Genomic DNA, 19,744 nt, shown 5'->3' with positions numbered 1-19,744 from the left:
TACCATTGAAGTGTTTTCTCCAAAATTTTTGAATGCTTAAGGATTGGGTTACTATGAAAAGTAGTTTTTTTTAATAGTATGTCTATAATATTTAATTCTACCTAATCCTCACTCCCATCTGTTGGATCTCACTTCTCCAGTGAAGGATGAAGGGATAAGAATTATGTCAGTTTGAATCTAGCATCTCGACATGGGCAGGCGCACAATGAAACAAAAGGAAGCTTAAACAAAGCAAAACTCTGCTTAAGCAAGAAGACTGAGAGAGAAAGACACGAGAAAAGAAACAAAAAGACTATTTCAAAGAATATTAAAAACCAATTCAAACAAAGTAATTTGAAGTCATTATGTAAAATGAGGTTAACATTTAGCAGGGGTATTCTAAGAATTTGAGGAGAGTTTGATGCTTTTGGGAGAAGATAACATTGCTGACAGTAACATTTAAAAGAGGGACAAAAGGACATTCCCATCAAGAAGCCTATACAACACACATGGGCAACAACAATAACCCTTTGCCTTGGCTCCACACAGAAAAGGAGAAAGGCTAAGACATAAGAAACAGTTTGGAGAGAAGAGAAGATACTGAATGGTTGAAAATAGTAAAAAAAAAAAAAAAAAAAAAAAAAAAGTTATGCTTCTGAGAAGATTCTTAAACTATGTCCAGATTTATAACACATATGTATAACTTACTCTGGTGGTCGATTTAGAGTCAACCTGAAATATTCTGCATTGGACTACCTAATTTTTCTTATCTAATCCATGTAAGGTTTCACTAAGTCACCAATGGCCCGGGAAAAGCTCTACCTGTGAAATGTTTGTAGTGCCACTCTTGACTAATGGCAGGCATCTTATCAAGGAAAGAGAGGCAACGCCACATACTCTCTGTAATGATTTCTGCTACTTAGTTTGTATCAGGACAGGCTGATAATTCAACATTAAAAAGGGGGCCCTGGAGGTGTTAACAATGTAACAAAAACAAATGGATGCGTTTCATGGACAGCTAGGGCTTTTTGGACTAAATCATTATCTCTCACAGAAAATCCTGGAAAAAGAAAAGCATATAAAATATAGGTAGAAGAGAACTTCTAGAGGGGAAGGTAATAACTTTGTGACAGGAATTTTATGAAGGTGCTTTGTGTGCGCTCTTGGGTTCTAATTCTTTCCATTTTCACCACTGAACACCCAGTTTCTCTGGTGTGTTTATGGAAGGAAAGTAAGTCAGTCTATGCCTTACCGCCTCCACTTCGGCAGGGTCGTACCAGACATTGATATAAGGGTGTTGTAAGGCGTCATCCACGGATATCCTTTTTGCTGGATCAATCACTAGCATCTTTGACAATAAGTCCCTGGCTTGGCTGGCTGAAACGATGAGTGAGAGAAACAATTAGTAACATTTCGATTTTGGCAGGAAAATTTATGGGAGGGAGAGGAAATGAAGAAAATAAAGATAAACTAGCACCTCCCTTCCAAACACCAGGCAAATTCACCAAGTGATTAGGGAAATGCAAAATGAAACAACGAAATATTTTTTATGCATCAGATTTGAAAAAATTAAAGATGGCATTGTATCTACTAACACCAGGTAATTTGGTTCATGTTGGTGGGAATGTAAATTGATACATATTTTTAGTGCAAATTTGGACCATCCATTAAAATTTTAAATGTGAATACCTTATGATCTAGCAGTTCCACTTTTAGGTATACAGCCTAGAGAAACAATTGTACATGTTCATTAAAAAAGAAAAAGAAAAAAGGTGAAAGATTTATTTGATCTGAAGAGAAACCAGAGTATTACAGCCTAGGGAAACAATTGTACAAGTTCCTTAAAAAACTACAGAAAGGAGGTTCACTGCAGCACTTGGTTATGAAAGAAAAAATTTTTTGAACAGTCTAAATTTCCATCTATAGAATAAAAAACTGAGCTACGGTACAAAGGTACCATGGAATTGTAGCTGGCAGTTTAAGAGAATGAGGCAGTTTAAGAGAATGTACCCACATGGACATGCTTAGTAACAAAATGAAGTTGCAGAATGATCCATAAATCATGATGCCATTTCCGCAAATCTGCCCCTTCACAATAAAACAACAAATATTTCCCTCTCTCCCTATTAATATATATAAATGCGTAGAAAATGTCTGCAAAAATAATCACAAACTGAAAATAGTAGTTACCTCTGAGGAGGGAAGAATATATACATATATTGCTCACATAATTAAAAACAAATGCAAAAGAACAAAGTTTTTAAAAAAAGAAGCAGATAAAGTGGATATAGGTGCTCATTTTAAAAGTTTTTCTGAGACGGAAAAAAGCATAAAGCAGTGTCTGGTGGGGGCAAGAAGGTCAGGGGTGGCTTTTTTGAGGATGGGAGAGGTGATGAGGGCTCTAACAGGAACAGAAGCTCCAAGAATAGAGGAGAGGACAGATTTTTTTTAATTAAAAAAATTATTTTTAATGTTTATTTATTGTTGTGAGAGAGAGACAGAGTGTGAGTGGGGTAGAGGCAGAGAGAGAGACATAGAATCTGAAGCAGGCTCCAGGCCCTGAGCTGTCAGCACAGAATTGGATGTGGGGCTCAAACTCAAGAACCGTGAGATCATGACGTGAACCGAAGTCGACTGCTTAATCGACTGAGCCAACCACGCACCCCAAGGAAGGGACAGATTTGAAAGAAAGAATCAGGTAGGCTCTGTAACCAAATTGATGTAGATGATATAGTTTAGTTTATAAAATACTAAATGTTGGGACTCCTGGGTGGTTCAGTCAGTTAAGCATCGACTCTTGATTTTGGCTCAGGTCATGATTTCACCATTCATGAGATCAAGCCACACACTGGGCTCTGCTCCAACAAAATAGAGCCTGCTTAGGATTTTCTTTCTTTCTCCCTGTCTCTCTGCCTCTTGCCTGCTCACATGTACAGAGCTCTCTCACTCGTGTGTGCTCTCTATCTCAAAATAAATAAATAAATAAACATTCTTTAAAAAAAACAAAAAACTAAATATCTATTCTATTGTAGGTACAGTGGGAGGTGCCAGAGATGCATAAATAAATAGATAGATCGATAAATAAATAAAGTGATAATCAGTAAGTTATTTATTTAATACCGACCAATGGTAAAAAGACAGTTTTCAATCTCTAAAAACATATAAAATTTTACAGAAAATACAGTTCCAAGCTGATTTGAAAATTTTATGATGAAAATATTCTTTTTGTTCTATGGACCCCCAATGGCCCAACAGGGCTATATTTATTTATTTTATTGATTCAAAGATCCCTTTGATTTGTAACTGATTTTGTATTGAGACGCACACATCCACCTCCTACAGATTCTCCCATCAAACCCATCCATGTTTCTGCTTTTAGAAAGGGTGGAGGTTGGAATGGACTCCTCATCAATAGGGGCATGAACTACAGGAATACCAGAGCATCTCACTAAGAAACAATGATCAATACTATTTGTAGGGAACAAAATGAGGAGGAAGAGGCTTCAATTCCTCATTTTTCACTCTTTTATTTGCAAGTAAACATCTCATGTTCTTTTTTAGCAATAGTAAATTCTTCCTTCTGATTATTTTTACAATTCTTTATAATTTATTAATTTTATATGAAAATTATCAGTAAATAATTATAAATATATAAACTAGTGTATCTTCAGAAAAAATAATATAATCATAGAGATTGAATTAAAAAGCCAAAACATAGGGGTGCCTGGGTGGCCCAGTTGGTTGAGCGTCCGACTTTGTCTCAGGTCATGATCTCACAGCTTGGGGGTTAGAGCCCTGCGTTGGGCTCTGTGCTGACAGCTCAGAGCCTGGAGCCTGCTTCAAATTCTGTGGCTCCCTCTCTCTCTCTCTGCCCCTCCCCTGTTCATGCTCTGTCTTTCTCTCTGTTAAGAATACATAAACATTAAAAAAAAAAGGCAAAACATAAACTCTAGAAAGTTGGAATTATATTATGAAGCATAACATTTTATTTAATTGTTTTCCTATAAGTGCTGTCATTATCTCAAATAATTTCATCAGGGTTTTTATCATCTCCACATTTTTACACACAGATGTCTTCATATAAAGGGATTACTTTTGCCTGACAGGTCAATTAGCATCATAAACACATAAATTCTTCAAATCTCTATTTGGAGTATTAGCTCTTCTTCATTCTGTGTATAGGCAGGTGCTGATCTTAAAAGCAGCACATTTAGCAAGAATTTAGTCTGTCGTCATTCAGAGACTGTAGAGTCAACTAAAGGAAGAAACCCAACTGTGCAATAAGACTGTCACAAACACAGGAGCAATGCTGCACACTTAAAACCCGGGAGATGAAAGTCTGGGGATGATAAGATTCTGGAAAATAGTAGCATCACATTTTAGTTTCTCTGTCTCATTCAAGTCTGTATTAGCTATAAACTATGTCTGTAAATTAAGTCTGCAGTTAATTAATTACCCACCCAACATTTGGAGTTAAAATTTCAAAAGCAGGCATTCTTTTTGTTTTTTGATAAATACAGTTACATTTTAAAAAGTAATTATTACATTTTTTTTTATGTGTGACAATTGAGTATTTACTGTGAGCCAGGCATTGTGCTAAGTGCTTGACAAAATATTTAGTCAGTTAATCCTCCCAATGATCCTAAGGTAGATACCTTCTACTTTCATTTGTTAAAGGAGGTATAGATAGATTAGATAACTTGTCCAGGTTCACACAGATATTCAGGGGCAGCATTTGAGCTCATACAGGAAAAACATAAAATTTGTTTCAAAAATGAGGTTCTCTAAAACGTTCTAAATTAAAACAAGAAGTAGAATACTATTTATAATCTATTTTACACATTGGCAAATTTATCCCTTATCTCTAATCCTATGACTAAGGCATCATTATTCAAGTTTTGTGGGTGAAGAAACTAAGATTTGCTATTGAAGTTCATAACTGTAGACATTGTAGTAGAAAGAATTACTTATTAATGAAAGCATTTATATTGAATATAAAATGAATAGGTAAAATCTCATTTGTCACTCTAAAATGGAAAAAATGGTGGTTAAATATTCCATAAAATATAAATAAAACAAAATGCAAACACCTGCATCTCCAAGATTTTATAACTAAAAACTTGTGTTGAAAGTGTTCTCCAGGTAATAAAAAGAATTAGAACAATGATTTCAATGTATATCACTTTGGTCTTTTAGAGTTACACTGCAAAAGAATTTTAAGATTTTAAATAAGCCTCATGACATAATTAACCCATACCACTGTCACATCCTTTATAACTATCTTTCCCTCTGAATATCTACACAATTCTAAAATCCTTGGTCACATGCCCTTAGTAATATTTTTTTCTTTTAATTTTTTTTAAAAAGATCTTTAAAAAATATTTTTTAAATTTATGGGGCACCTGGCTCAGTTGGTTAAGCAACAGACTCTTCATTTCTGCTTAGGTCATGATCTCAACATTCATGAGTACCAGCCCTATGTCAGTCTCCATGCTGACCACACAGAGCCTGCTTGAGACTCTCTCTCTCTCTCTCTCTCTGCCCCTCCCCCACTTGTTTTCTCTCACGCGCACGCACGCACTCACTCAAAATAAATAAACAAGCTTAAATAAATAAATATTCCTTAAATTGAGGTAGTTAAAGAGAGGTGTCTCTATCATTTGCTTCTTTAGACCATCACCCACACAGTGGTTCTGAAATTGTTCCTGGTGGACATACCTTTGAGTTTATTGTGCTCGGAGTCCGCTGGGAAGAGGGAATCTGGAAAGAGCTTGGGGAAGGTGAGTCCTGCATACTTGGGCCGATTCTCCACATAGTTTCTTACTGTGGGTTGCAATTTCTTCATGAATTCTGGGCATGGCGTTCCTAGTTGCTCAATCACCTTGTTCCACTGGTCAATATCTGAGAATTGAACAGTTAAGGGCAAAAAGAAGCAGACCTACTAGGTCTTGCCTTTCACTAGTTGGGAGACTAACTGCTTCTCAAACTCCTGAGTAATCATCAACATAACTGGAGTTTTAATAAGCAAAAAAGGACAAAAATCTCAAACCAGAATTGTCAGACAATGAACCCTCTTGGAATTTTAAATTCACTTGTGGCATATATACACTTTTGGGGAATTAGCACTACTTAACAAAATAGGATATCATGAAACAGTCTTTGAGTTGTAAAGATTAAAAGGTATTTAAAAAACAGAAGAATTTCTTATATTGAGATAAACTTCTATATAACCACGTGATTTAAATGAGAAAGACGCGACAAAAATATTTTTGACATGAAAATACCTCAATAACTTACTTCCTAAAAATGAGAAATACATAAATACTTTATAAGATGCATTTACATTGTTTTAAATTCCTTTTAAGACTTTTTTCCTCTTTTCTCTAGAAAAGAGGAAATTTCATCATCTGTTAATGTTACTAATGCATTAAATATGGGATCAGTATAATTTTTTATCATAAAAGAACTCATTATTCTTCAACAAAGAGTTAAAAAAATTCTACTCATCAAAGTAGTTGCAGTTTCATACCTGTTTTTGTTACTTCTGATAGTAGGTGCCCTGCATTCCTGAATATTGCTTTCAGTGAGATATGAGCATAAATACAGGATGTTCAACTTAACAGATTTCCATCCAAGTATAAGTGTTTCAAAAGTACATTAAGCATGGGGAATTTTACAGGAAAATATTTTCCCTCTATGAAAACTAATATTCCCCAAATTAAGGATCTTTGACAGACACACTCACTGACTGAGATTTTCTTTTTCATCTGTCATTAATATTTGATATATCAGAGCCTTAAGACATGTCAGAGCTTTGATATATCAGAGCCTTAACCACCCATGAAAACTCTGAAGAACCAACTGGAAGAAGTTGATTTCAAACAAATGTCCTTGCCATGTGTCAATGAATGAGAGAAGCCTTAGAAATTATTCTTAAATACAATAACACAGGAAGTGCTCTCTCTTACATTGTTTATTTTTCTACAACTCTGTCCTTTAGTGTTAATTAATTATTTTCTGCAAATGTACTTTGTGACAAGTCAGGGATCTAACTATAGTATTACTCTGTTGAGATTTGTAAAAACTTTGCCCCTTGCTCTTCAGGAGAGTTAGACTGAAAAAGATCAGCACTCCTAACAAAAGACAAAATTAACTACATTAAACAAAAACAAATATATAATGCAAAGTAGATAAAAGATTAAACAAAGATAATATCAAGCTAATTTGCTAATCCCCTTCTATCTCTCATATAATCTTAAGGAATAAAATTTAAATTATTACATATCCTCTCAATTACTGAAATAAAAAAATAAATGATTACGTAGTATTAAAAAAAATGAAATGTGGTTGGGAAAAACCAAAGAATATTCCTTTATAAAACAGTAGGAGCAATTAAATAAGAACATGTTTCAATAAAAGTTCATCTCAGTTACTATGTGCATGAGAATATAGTAGTAAGTCAGACACATTAGAAATAAAGGAACTAAAACATTACAAAAGGTTAGAGTAAAAAGTTACTCTTAGACAAAAACTTATGTTAGTACTATGGACATAGGTAAGCTATAACTACTTAGACATATTTAAATAGAAAACGCCAATAATTAAAATTAAATAAATCTCCACGTTTACACTGTAAGTTATTAAAAGACGTCTACTCTTTAATACAGTTAGGTTATCACGGGCCTACAAAGCCATCATTTAATCATTGGTCACACCTCCTTAGAATTCTGAAGACTTGATGTGAAATAAAAATAAGGGCAAAGAAGCAGTCAGATTTTCCATAAATGACTCATTTAACAAAGTTGGAAAAATACTCCCAACACATTATTATATTGTAGTTACATTTAGCTAGAGTAAAAAATATTTAATTGCTTGTAAAGTAGCATTCCCAATAAAATTCCATGGTATTTTTACAATATATGTTAAGGATAGTCAAATATTCTGGAAGCTATTAAATAAGAACTGTCAAAATATTTCTTTTTACAAATCATAATTAAAGTCTATGGAAGCATTCAGTGTGCTTCTTACCTTAGATTGCTTTTTAGATGAAACACTTGCTATGGTCTTAGATGTAATGGTTTATAAAAAGAAGGGAAACAAGAATATTATTGACAATGTGCTGTTGAACATTCTAACTGCAAATGTGTGGTATAGTCATCTTTAAAAGTGTGTGCCTTTATTTTAACCATTCCATTTCAAGTTCGTTCTTCTTATAAACACTAATAGTTATATTTAAGTAGTAAGTTCTTGCTTTCCCGATGTTCACAGGATCACAAGATGAACAACTGTGTCCAACTACTCTTAGTTAACCACCTGATTTTTCTTTATAATCATAATCAGCTAAATAAAAGCCAAGATTAGAAGTCATATCTCCTGGCTCCAAGTCCAGTACTTGTTCCAAGAATTCAAGTAAGGAAAGGAGCAAGTTTGGAATTGATGTGGTAGAAATTGCTTTAATTTCACCATAAAATTGATAGCATGCTTGTCACAGGCTCAAAAAAATCTCTGAAAATGTATCCCTAGTCTATCAGGTCAACATATTCACACATAAAATAATTAATTTTATTAATATTTTAAATAGAAAACAAGGTGACAAATTTTAAAGGAATTTTAAAATTATCAGATTTCCACAATGATCATATTTCTAAAAGTACATCAAATAGTAACTAGATTTTTATGATTATGTGTTAAAAACATCATAAATATTTTTTTAAAAAGGCCAAAATTATTTTTGTGAAAGGATTTATTTATTTTACAACACTCAAAAGTCATCATTTTTACACTGAGTTAGGATCTGAATATTTATAGATTCCTCCCTGTGCAGTTATCAAAAAAGCAATAAATACACATATTTTATATTTTTGATCTACTATTTTAGAAATTATCATGCTTAACATAATTATCAAAGTCTTTTAATACAAATGAAAAAAAATGTCATCTATGAGGAACTATTTGACAATTTCCTTATCGAATTCTAAATTCACTATATGAAAAATAGTCATATTACCAAAAGTTTGATTTTATAAAGTACAATAACAATATAATGTGCAAATAGTGACTATTACTAATGCCTTCAACAAATAATACTATAAGGGATGGATAAAACAAAGTAAGTATGGATTGTAAAGATAAGTATCTGAAATCCCAAAATTGAAAATTATTCCAGTAAATTTTATCAATTAGCTAAGAATTTACATCCCAGGTCTCCTTTTCCTTTAACTTCCTTGGTTTGGGAAGCTTCTAAAACATTATCACAAACTGCCTTGAACGTAATGTACAAAAAAATGCCTTATCCTTCTCTGGGTATTTTGGATCGTAATTGTGAACATAATTTATTCTATGCACATTTTAGCTTTCAGAAGCTACTAAGTGGAATCATAAAGAGTTGTTTAATGACCTCATTTCTACTATGCCTTTTAAACAGCTGTATCTTCTTTTTATGTTTTTTCCCATCTTTGGTTACCTTCTGGTATTATGAATATGGTTTCCGGAGTTGACACCTCCATGAATTTAGACTTGCTGTCTATTCTGCCTCATAGTCAATATTTTGTGGAAAAAAAAAATTCTAACATCTCTTTGAAATTTGAAGGATATTAGTGTTTGTCTCCAAATTCGTAACTGTATTTTTAAAGATAATTTTGCCCAAGAGACCAGTCTGTTTAGAAAAGCTCCAGGAGAAGCTATTCTGTCTTGCAAGCCAACCAGCTTGCAAGCTTTGGCACTGTGTTGACAATTGTGTGGCTTTATATTACCCCTATAGGAAAGAATACTGCAATCAATCAGTAATGTCTGCAATGAATGTGCAATAAGGAAGTGGAGACACACATGCCATTTGTTAGGTGTCATGATATAAAACTGTGGCTCCCAGCTTTGAATTTTTATAATATAGGGAACTTATAAAATATAAATCCCTTCCCTTTCCATGTTGATCTACAAGATTCTGAGTCCACAGGTCTAGCATGCTATTTAAAAATATCAATAGTAATTGCAATCCAGATGGCCCCTGGACTATATTTTGAGAAATACTAGTGTAGAATGTACTAAAAGTCTCTTAAAAATTACTAAGTCCAGACTTAAGAATACAGTACTAACATATTTCACTTTAATGCACAGATTAGAATAAGGTCAATTTCACCAAAAGATGAATCCAGACCTATTTGCTATGGAAAATGTAGGGGTTATTCACCTGGAAATACTTCAGTGAAAGAAAAATGCTGACATTTATCCCTCTTCCTCATGTCACTGTCTTGAAAAGATGATAGGAAATTACAGCAAGTGGTATACACAGTCTCCCAGCAGAGGGAGAGGGGTTCTGCCCATCATCATCTAAGGAAGGATGAAAATTATATGTTGCTATCACCCATGGGGTGCTGCTCATAAAAAGTACAAAAGCTGTTCAATATAAGATTCAAAATATAGACTGTTTAATTCAATAATTACTCTATTTCTCTATGATAAAATTTGCCCTCAAAAGAACTCTTACTACTTCGGACAATTTTAAAGACGAGAATAGAAATATATATAAACACATATGACGTAGTTCTGGATCCAGATTTTCATGGTTATGTCTTGAGCTGTTTTATTACTTAAAATTCTTTTCATGCTTTTTTTATTGGAAAATGTTCTTTTTTTTCTCAAAAGTCCCCCCCAACTCTAGTAACATGAAATATGAATAAGTGACTTAATGCACAATAGTAACTAACATTTGTTTTCATTATAAATGGGCACAGGAAGAAGAAATATTATGAGCCAAAATGCATTAAAAACCTCAAAGCTAACCAGTTGAGTAAAGGCTATTTGTTCCCTGGCAGCAGGCTGTGAATTGAATACCATAGGACACAGAACATCCAAAGGCTGATATCTGAAGCATGATGTATATGGATTTCAGCATAGTCCGTTTTGTCTTATAAGTGTATTTATTACTGTAATCTGTATTTCCCTTACAAAGCAAAAAATGAAGAGACATTTCACATATAAGCAAATCCAATCTATATTAATATGTTGTCACAACAGTTGAATATTTATTAAGCTATTGAAGGTTTATCTTTGGGGACTCTCATTTGCACAAATCCCTTATAAGACTCTGTACCTAATTTGATATTTGTAATATAAATAAATTATTGTTTTTACAAAACACCTTCCTCAAGCTATGATATCCTGGCCTCTTACAGGCTGGATCTGACACTATCTATAGTTTGAAACTGGTAAGAGATCTTGGAGATAATTTGGCTTCTATAGTTTATAGCTGAAAAATAGAGCTGAAAAAAGAACTTTTAAAAATGGTAAATATAATGGCTTTAAATTTTTTTAATGTTTATTGTTGAGAGAAAGACAGAGAGTGAGCATGAGTAGGGGAGGGGCAGAGAGAGAGGGAAACACAGAATCCAAAGCAGGCTCCAGGCTCTGAGCTGTCAGCACAGAGCCTAATGTGGGGCTTGAACTCACGAATTGTGAGATCATGATCTGAGTGAGCTGAAGTTGGACCCTTAACTGACAGAGCTGCCCAGGTGTCTTCAGACAAAGGTGGTAATAAAACAACTCCTAACACTAAACAGAAATATAAAATTCTATTTAAGGAGAGTTTTGGAAAACTGTAGTCTCTTATTTGAGACCCTTTGATTAAATCCATTTCTGGGTATAACACTACATATAACAAAAGGGAGATTAAGAAGGGACAATCAGGTTTATATGAGATCAAGAAAACAATGCCATTTAAGGCACACTTGACAAAACATTTTATGCTTAAAGTTAAAAAACAAAAGGAGATTATCTCTGCCCCCATCCTAGTACTTTGACCCTCTTATTCCTATTTATAATCCCTTCAATACAGTGCCTTTTATCAGAAATCTCATGACAACAAGGATTTCAGTCAGTTTGTTTACTGATATATCTCTGGAAACAAAAAGTACCCAGCACATATTTAGCAATATTTGTTGAATAAGTAAATGTCTACTTTAAGTCCAACCAGAGTTTTAAATTTTTTTTTTTTCAACGTTTATTTATTTTTGGGACAGAGAGAGACAGAGCACGAACGGGGGAGGGGCAGAGAGAGAGGGAGACACAGAATCGGAAACAGGCTCCAGGCTCTGAGCCATCAGCCCAGAGCCCGACACGGGGCTCGAACTCCCGGACCGCGAGATCGTGACCTGGCTGAAGTCGGACGTTTAACCGACTGCGCCACCCAGGCGCCCCCAACCAGAGTTTTATAATGGAGATAATGTAAAGAATAGGACACTGAAAATATTTTAAAAAATTAAAACAGAAATTCCAAGAAAAGAAAAGAAAAAAATAAAGGAAAGAAAATAAATTTATACTTAATTACATGGTAGAGAAACAGCAAATAACCAAAGACAAAGGAAAAAATCCTAAATGAAGGCAGAGAGAAAGGACAGACTATATTCAAATATGACTATCAAATGGACAGCTAATTATTCACCAGCAATATTGGAAACAAAAAGCCAGGAGAAGAGTATCTTTAAAATGCCAAAAGAAAACAACTTAGTAATCTGTAATTCTGTATCCAATAAAACTATCTTTTAAGTAAGGGAAACTCAAAAAAAAAAAAAGTTTCATCATCAAAGACTTTTACTAAAGGACTTTCAAAGGGTGTTCTTGAGGAGTGAGAAAATGATCTCAAAATATATCACATCAATAAGAGAAAGGATAAAAACTATATGATCATATCAATAGGCACAGAAAAGCATTTGACAAAGTACAATATCCATTCATGACAAAAACCCTCAACAAAATAGATTTAGAGGGAACACACCTCAACATAATAAAGGCCATATATGAAAGACTCACAGCTAATATATCCTCAATGGGGAAAAAGTGAGAGCTTTTCCCCTACGGTCAGAAACAAGACAAGAATGTCCACTCTCATCACCTTTATCCAACATAGTACTGGAAGTCCTAGCTGCAGCAATCAAACAAAAAGAAATAAAAGGCATCCAGATTAGTAAAGAAGAAGTAAAACTTGCACTATTTGCAGATAACAGGACACTATAAATAGAAAACCTGAAAGACTCCACCAAAAAAACTACTAGAACTGACAAATGGATTCACTAGTAAAGTCACAGGACATAAAATCAATGTACAGAAATCTGTACACTGAGCAGAAATCACTAAAAATGAGCAGCAGAAAGAGAAATGAAGAAAATAATTCCATTTACAACTGCACCAAAAATAATAAACTACCTAGGAACAAACCTAACTAAAGAGGTGAAAGACCTATACTCTGAAAACTATAAAACACTAATGAAAGAAAATGAAGATAATGCAAAGAAATAAAAGGACAGTTCATGCTCATGGACTGGAAGAACAAATATTGTTAAAATGTTTATACTACCTAAAGCAATCTACAGATTTAATGTAATTCCTATCAAAATACCAAGGGTATTTTTCACAGAACTGGAACAAATAATCCTAAAATCTGTATGGAGCCACAAAAGACCCCAAATAGCCAAAGCAATCTTGAAAAAGAAAAAAACAAAACTGAAGGTATCATAATTCCAGACTTCAAGTTATACTACAAAGCTGTAGTAATCAAAGCAGTATGGTACCAGCACAAAAATAGACACACAGATCAACAGAACATAATAGAAAACTAGAAATAGGGCATCTGGGTGGCTCAGTTGATTGGGCATCTGACTCTTGATTTCCAGGTCACTATTCTCATGGTTGTGAGTTTGAGCCCTGCATGGGGCTCTGCACTGACAGCACAAGGTCGGCTTGGGATTCTCTCTCCCTTCTCTCTCTCTCTGCCCCTTCCCTGCTCTCCTGTTCTCTCTCTCTCAAAAATAAATACATAAATATTAAAAAAGTAAAATCCAGAAATAAATCCACAATTATATGGTCAATTTGAAAAAAGAGGAAAGAATATGCAATAAGGAAAAGACAGTTTCTTCAACAAATGGTATTGGGAAAACTGGACAGCCACATGCAAAAGAGTGAAACTAGATCACTTTCTTACACCGTACACAAAAATAAATTCAAGATGGACTGAAGAGCTAAATGTGAGACCTGAAATCATAAAAATCCTAGAGGAGAGCACAGGCAGTAATGTCTCTGATATCAACCATAGCAACATTTTTCTAGATATGTCTCCCAAATCAAGGGAAATAAAAGCAAAAATAAATTATTAAAACTACATCAAAATGAAAGTCTTCTGCACAGCAAAGGAAACAATCAACAAAACTAAAAGGCAACTACTGAATGGAAGAAGATATTTGCAAATGACACATCAGATGAAGGGTTTGTACCGCAAATATATAAAGAACTGATATAATTCAACACTCAAAAACAAATAATCCAACTTAAAAACAGGAAGAAGAAATGAACAGACATTTTTCCAAAGAAGATACATAGATGACCAACAGACACATGAAAAGACGCTCAACATTACTAATCATCAGGGAAATGCAAATCATAACTACAATGAGATATCACCTCATACCTGTCAGAATGGCTAAAATCAACAACACAAGAAACAAGTGTTGGTGAGGATGTACAGAAATGGGAATTCTCATGTACTATTGGTGAGAATGCAAAATGGTACAGCCTCTGTGAAAAACAGTAATGAGTTTCCTCAAAAAGTTAAAAATAGAACTACTCTATGATCCAGTAATTGCACTACTAGGTATTTACCAAAAATATAAAAATAATAATTCAAACAGATACATGCACCCCTATGTTTATTATAGCATGATTTACAATGGCCAAATTATGGTAGCGGCCCAAATATTAATTCATAGATGAATGGATAAGTAAGTGGTGTATACAATGTAATATTATTCAGCTATTAAAAAGAATGAAATCTTGCCATTTGCAATGACATGGATAGAGCTAGAGAGGATAATGCTAAGCAAAATAAGTCAGTCAGAGAGTCAAATATGATTTCATTCATATGTGGAATTTAGAAAAACAAATGAGCAAAGGGAAAAAAGAGAGGGAGACAAACCAAGAAACGAATCCTTAACTATAGAGAACACACTCATGGTTATCAGAGGGGAGGTGGGTGAGGGGATGGGTGAAATAGGTGATGGGGATTAAAGAGTACACAAATCATGAAGAGCACTGAGTAATGTATAGAATTTTTGAATCACTATATTATACACTGAAACTAATAGAACATTGTTGATTCTACTGGAATTAAAATTTAAAAACTCAATAAAGGTTAAAAAAAAAAAAGAAAGAAATTAGAAAAACAGATTGTCCGGGGCGCCTGGGTGGCTCAGTCGGTTAAGCGACCGACTTTGGCTCAGGTCATGATCTCACAGTCCGTGAGTTCGAACCCCACGTCGGGCTTTGTGCTGACAGCTGGGAGCCTGGAGCCTGTTTCACATTCTGTGCCTCCTTCTCTCTCTGACTCTCCCCTGTTCATGCTCTGTCTGTCTCTGTCTCAAAAATAAATAAACATTAAAAAAAATTAAAACAAACAAAAACAGATTGTCCTTGTGTATTTAAAATTGATTCTTTTTCTCTCCCCACTATAGGAAAAATGAGGTGATCTTTCTCTCATATTTTCTGTAGGAACCTGATCAAGTTCCTGGAGGTAAATCTAACAATGTTGTGGTTCCATGCGACTGACTCTCCCTGGAGTTTTTAAATCTGAGAGTTGTCCACGCTGAGTTTCTAGAAGTTTGTCAATTATAGTTCAGATTTTTCTACCCTTGACATGAAACCCTATATTAGCCTGTTTCTCTAACGGTTGGGAGCAGTAGTTTTCTCTATGTCTTCCCCTCCCTTACAGATCAAAGAGTGTTGATGATTTTCAATCTATTTAGATTTTTACATCTTGTTAGGATGAAGTGACTACTTCCAAGCTTCTTAAATGTGGAACTGGAAACCAGAGGTGTATTTTATTTGATTTAATATTACTGTAACAGGCATTATATTCATATTTTTATTTTCATGTAAATTGTTGTCGATGTGGAAGAACAAAGCTGATTTTTAATGTTGAAAGAAGGAAAATAATCTTAAAATAAAGGGCCAAAGGGGCGCCTGGGTGGCGCAGTCGGTTGAGCGTCCGACTTCAGCCAGGTCACGATCTCACGGTCCGTGAGTTCGAGCCCCGCATCAGGCTCTGGGCTGATGGCTCAGAGCCTGGAGCCTGTTTCCAATTCTGTGTGTGTCTCTCTCTCTGCCCCTCCCCCGTTCATGCTCTGTCTCTCTCTGTCCCAAAAATAAATAAAAAACGTTGGAAAAAAATTAAAAAAAAAAATAAAGGGCCAAATTGCAAGAAGTAGTGGTAAGCCAAGAAAATTATAGAATTCTTTCATATCAAGGTGAATCTAAACAAATTCTAACTGTGTGCAATAATATAATATTGTCAATGTATGAGGTTAAAGAAAAAGAAGTAAACACTGGGTATATTTAAGTTGGTACAGTAATGATCTAAATTAGTTTTTGCTAAGATCCTTGAGTGTTCAGGAGAAAGAAAAAAAATTATCTAAATTAAAATATCCAATTCTTAGGGCGCCTGGGTGGCTCAGTCGGTTAAGCGGCCGACTTCGGCTCAGGTCATGATCTCACAGTTGGTGGGTTCGAGCCCCGCGTTGGGCTCTGTGCTGACAACTCAGAGCCTGGAGCCTGTTTCAGATTCTGTGTCTCCCTCTCTCTCTGACCCTCCCCCACTAGTGCTCTGTCTCCGTCTCAAAAATAAATAAACATTAAAAAAAATTTTAAATAGCCAATTCTCCACATATTGATCTATAGACTTAACACAGTTTCAGTATAAATACCAATAGACATCTTAGCAAGCCAATTCTAAAATGTTTATGGAAAATCAATGATTCATTAATAGCTAAGATACTTCTGAAGAAAACAATAAAGGTGAGGTTTACCTTACCTGACATAAGTATACAATAAACATTTGTGTTAAGAAAGGGTAATAGTGATACAAAATAGACAAACAGTCCAGTGAACAGAATATAGAGCCCAGCATCCCAGAATACCCCTTCCCTCAATATGTGGAAATTTGAGAGAGACAGCTTTATAGACAAGTAAAGAAGGAATAAGCTAGTCAATAAGTGGAACTGAAATAAAATAAATTAGATCTCTCTTTAACATCATACACAAAAATAAATTCCAAGTGAACTAAAGGCTTAAATGTAAAAGATTAAACTTTAAAACATTCATAGTAAAGTTACAAGAGAATATAAAGGCATCAAAGGATTCTTAAGACCTAAAAATGCATGAACTATAAAAATAAAAGTAGTCCAGTGAATTTACTCTCCTACAAATAGGCTTTGGATTATCCAGTTTTTGTTTTTGCTTTTACTTTTATAAACAATGAAACTATGAATATATTCAGAGACTGGACTACTTTACAGCAATGAAAATGAACTGATGAATTAACATGAAAAAATCTCAAAACTACAATGTTAACTTCAAAAAAAAACAAGTAGCAAAAATAATGTGACTTGTGCCATATGTAAAACACATAAAGCTAAACCATATGTTGTTTAGGGATAAATTTACCTGTGGTAAAAAATATAAGGAAAGTCAAGAAGACTGTAAAAACATATATTTAGGATGTGATGACCTCCAGGGAGAAAGGAGGAAATGACAGGGGAGAAGCACACAAAGACATTCAAAGTTCTATTTTTTAATCTGAGTGGTAGTATATATGTGTTCATTTTATTTTTTTTTTTTAATTTTTTTTTCAACGTTTATTTATTTTTGGGACAGAGAGAGACAGAGCATGAACGGCGGAGGGGCAGAGAGAGAGGGAGACACAGAATCGGAAACAGGCTCCAGGCTCTGAGCCATCAGCCCAGAGCCTGACGCGGGGCTCGAACTGCCGGACCGCGAGATCGTGACCTGGCTGAAGTCGGACGCTTAACCGACTGCGCCACCCAGGCGCCCCTGTGTTCATTTTATTAATCTTATCCAAAAGCTATATATTTAATACTAATTCACTCATTTAATATAAAATATTTTTTAATGTTTACAGTAAATATTTCTGCTGTGATGAAATTCTTTAGATTTCCCAGAAGCATCTCAGTAGTTGAGTTCTGATTCTTCTACAGTTAAAAACATTTGATTTGAATAAAATTCAATTAATATATATTAAAATACATTTAACAATTAAGTGGCATGTAAATATACAACATTTTAAGAACTGCTTTTAGGGGTGCCTGGGTGACTCAGTCGGTGAAGTGTCCTACTTCAAATCAGGTCATGACCTCACCGTTAGTGAGTTCCAGCCCCACATGGGGCTCTGTGCTGTCAGTAGAAAGCCTGCTTCAGATCCTCTGTCCCCCTCTCTCTCTGTCCCTCCCCCGCTTGCATGAGAGCGCACATGCCTCTCTCTCTCTCTCTCTCAAAAGTAAACATTAAAAAAAAGAACTGCTTTTAGCTATCTAAATTTCTCAATGCTAAAAATAATGTGTTGAACTCTTTTAGAAATAAAAGGTAAAGGGTATAAGGCCTTATTAATATCTTAAGTTTTGCTGTTGAATTGATTTTTAAAAGAAGAAGATTTGTATGACTCCTATCACAAGGACTTTTAGCATTTATTTTGAGAATGCCTTCACATAAGTGAGGATATGTTGATTAAAATAATACGACTTCTAATGATGGATTTTATAGATGTATAATATACATATTATATACTACTAACTCCATTTTAAAGGTTCTATTTAGCTAATAAACTTAGACATAATTTTATTATTCTTCAGATAACTTATTTCTAATAATAGAGAATTTAAAAAATAATTTGTCTTGCATTTTAAGAGTTTATGATATTCAGTTCATAATTTGTTTGCTTGAAAAAGACTGATTTAAACTTAAACCAACATGTCTGAAATCATTAAAAAACCACCTCTTACACTCAGAGGGGCCACTTTAGAAAATAATTAGCATTTATCCTTCAGGAATGTTATCCCTATAAGAAGAAATCCAGAAATAACTCAATATAAAAATACCAAGCCCAGGCATTGAAAGGGCATCTCATATGAGACTTTAACATTAGTAGCAGCCTAAAGCTTTACTTATAAGGGATATTTTTATTATAAAATTTATTGTCAAATTGGTTTATATACACAATGGAATACTACTTGGCAATGAGAAAGAATGAAAAACTCATAAGGGATCTTAATACCCAAGTTAGAAATGATATCCAAGCAAGTTCTCCCAAGAAATGGATTCTAAGAACTGTTAATCTGTACTTAATAACTCAGTTGTGGAAATCTGATTTGATCTTTAAATAGAAAATGTAAGGAAAGTAATGAAAATCAATCATTTTAATTTAGAGGTGGGAAATATTTGTTTCAGTCATTGATTATTCTACCACAATGAACTTCTGAAAAAGCAGAGTACAAAGTCAACAGATTGAGTTCATTTCAATTAAATGCCTAAAATTAGCCAAAACTTAAGAACTGTTTCGTGTTCATGTCCAAAGACCAAAGTAAAGTTTAAAATCCTTTGAAATTAAAGAAACCCTGTTTTTTTTTTTTAGAAATCTGAAGGAATTTAGTTTTTATCAGGCCAACTTATTTTTAAACAGCAATTACATAAACAAGAATGTGGCAAATTTATAGATATTATATAATAAAATGTATATGTAGAAGACAAAACTGCAATATAGATAGAAAAACTTTAAAAATAATGTGTGTCATATTTAAGACTAGAAAAAAGAATAGGAGAAAAACAGTGTAGCTTTATTCCTTACTGAATAAAACATTTTAGGCTAGTTCTTTCACTGAAAAAAATTAATTGAGTGCCTAACACAGTCATTTCCCAAACTGGTATTTTAATACAT

General features: G+C 34.0%; 1 protein-coding gene across 7 annotated transcripts in view; it reads right to left on the bottom strand.

Annotated features, from left to right (window-relative positions):
- MAPK10 (mitogen-activated protein kinase 10) overlaps positions 1-19,744 on the bottom strand; it is a 316,049-nt gene that overhangs the window by 48,931 nt on the left and 247,374 nt on the right. For all 7 annotated transcript variants that reach the window (XM_043572253.1, XM_043572259.1, XM_043572254.1 and 4 more), the window contains 2 exons: positions 5,698-5,880; positions 1,232-1,356 (listed from right to left, as the gene is read on the bottom strand). In XM_043572253.1, the coding sequence (XP_043428188.1) occupies positions 1,232-1,356; positions 5,698-5,880 (308 nt within the window). The remainder of the gene's footprint in view (positions 1-1,231; positions 1,357-5,697; positions 5,881-19,744) is intronic.

This window comes from Prionailurus bengalensis, chromosome B1 (assembly GCF_016509475.1).
Source record: "Prionailurus bengalensis isolate Pbe53 chromosome B1, Fcat_Pben_1.1_paternal_pri, whole genome shotgun sequence".
In the NCBI taxonomy this organism is placed as follows: Eukaryota; Metazoa; Chordata; class Mammalia; order Carnivora; family Felidae; genus Prionailurus; species Prionailurus bengalensis.
The sequence above is the reverse complement of the archived record's forward strand: the minus strand, read 5'-3'. Positions and strand labels throughout refer to the sequence as shown.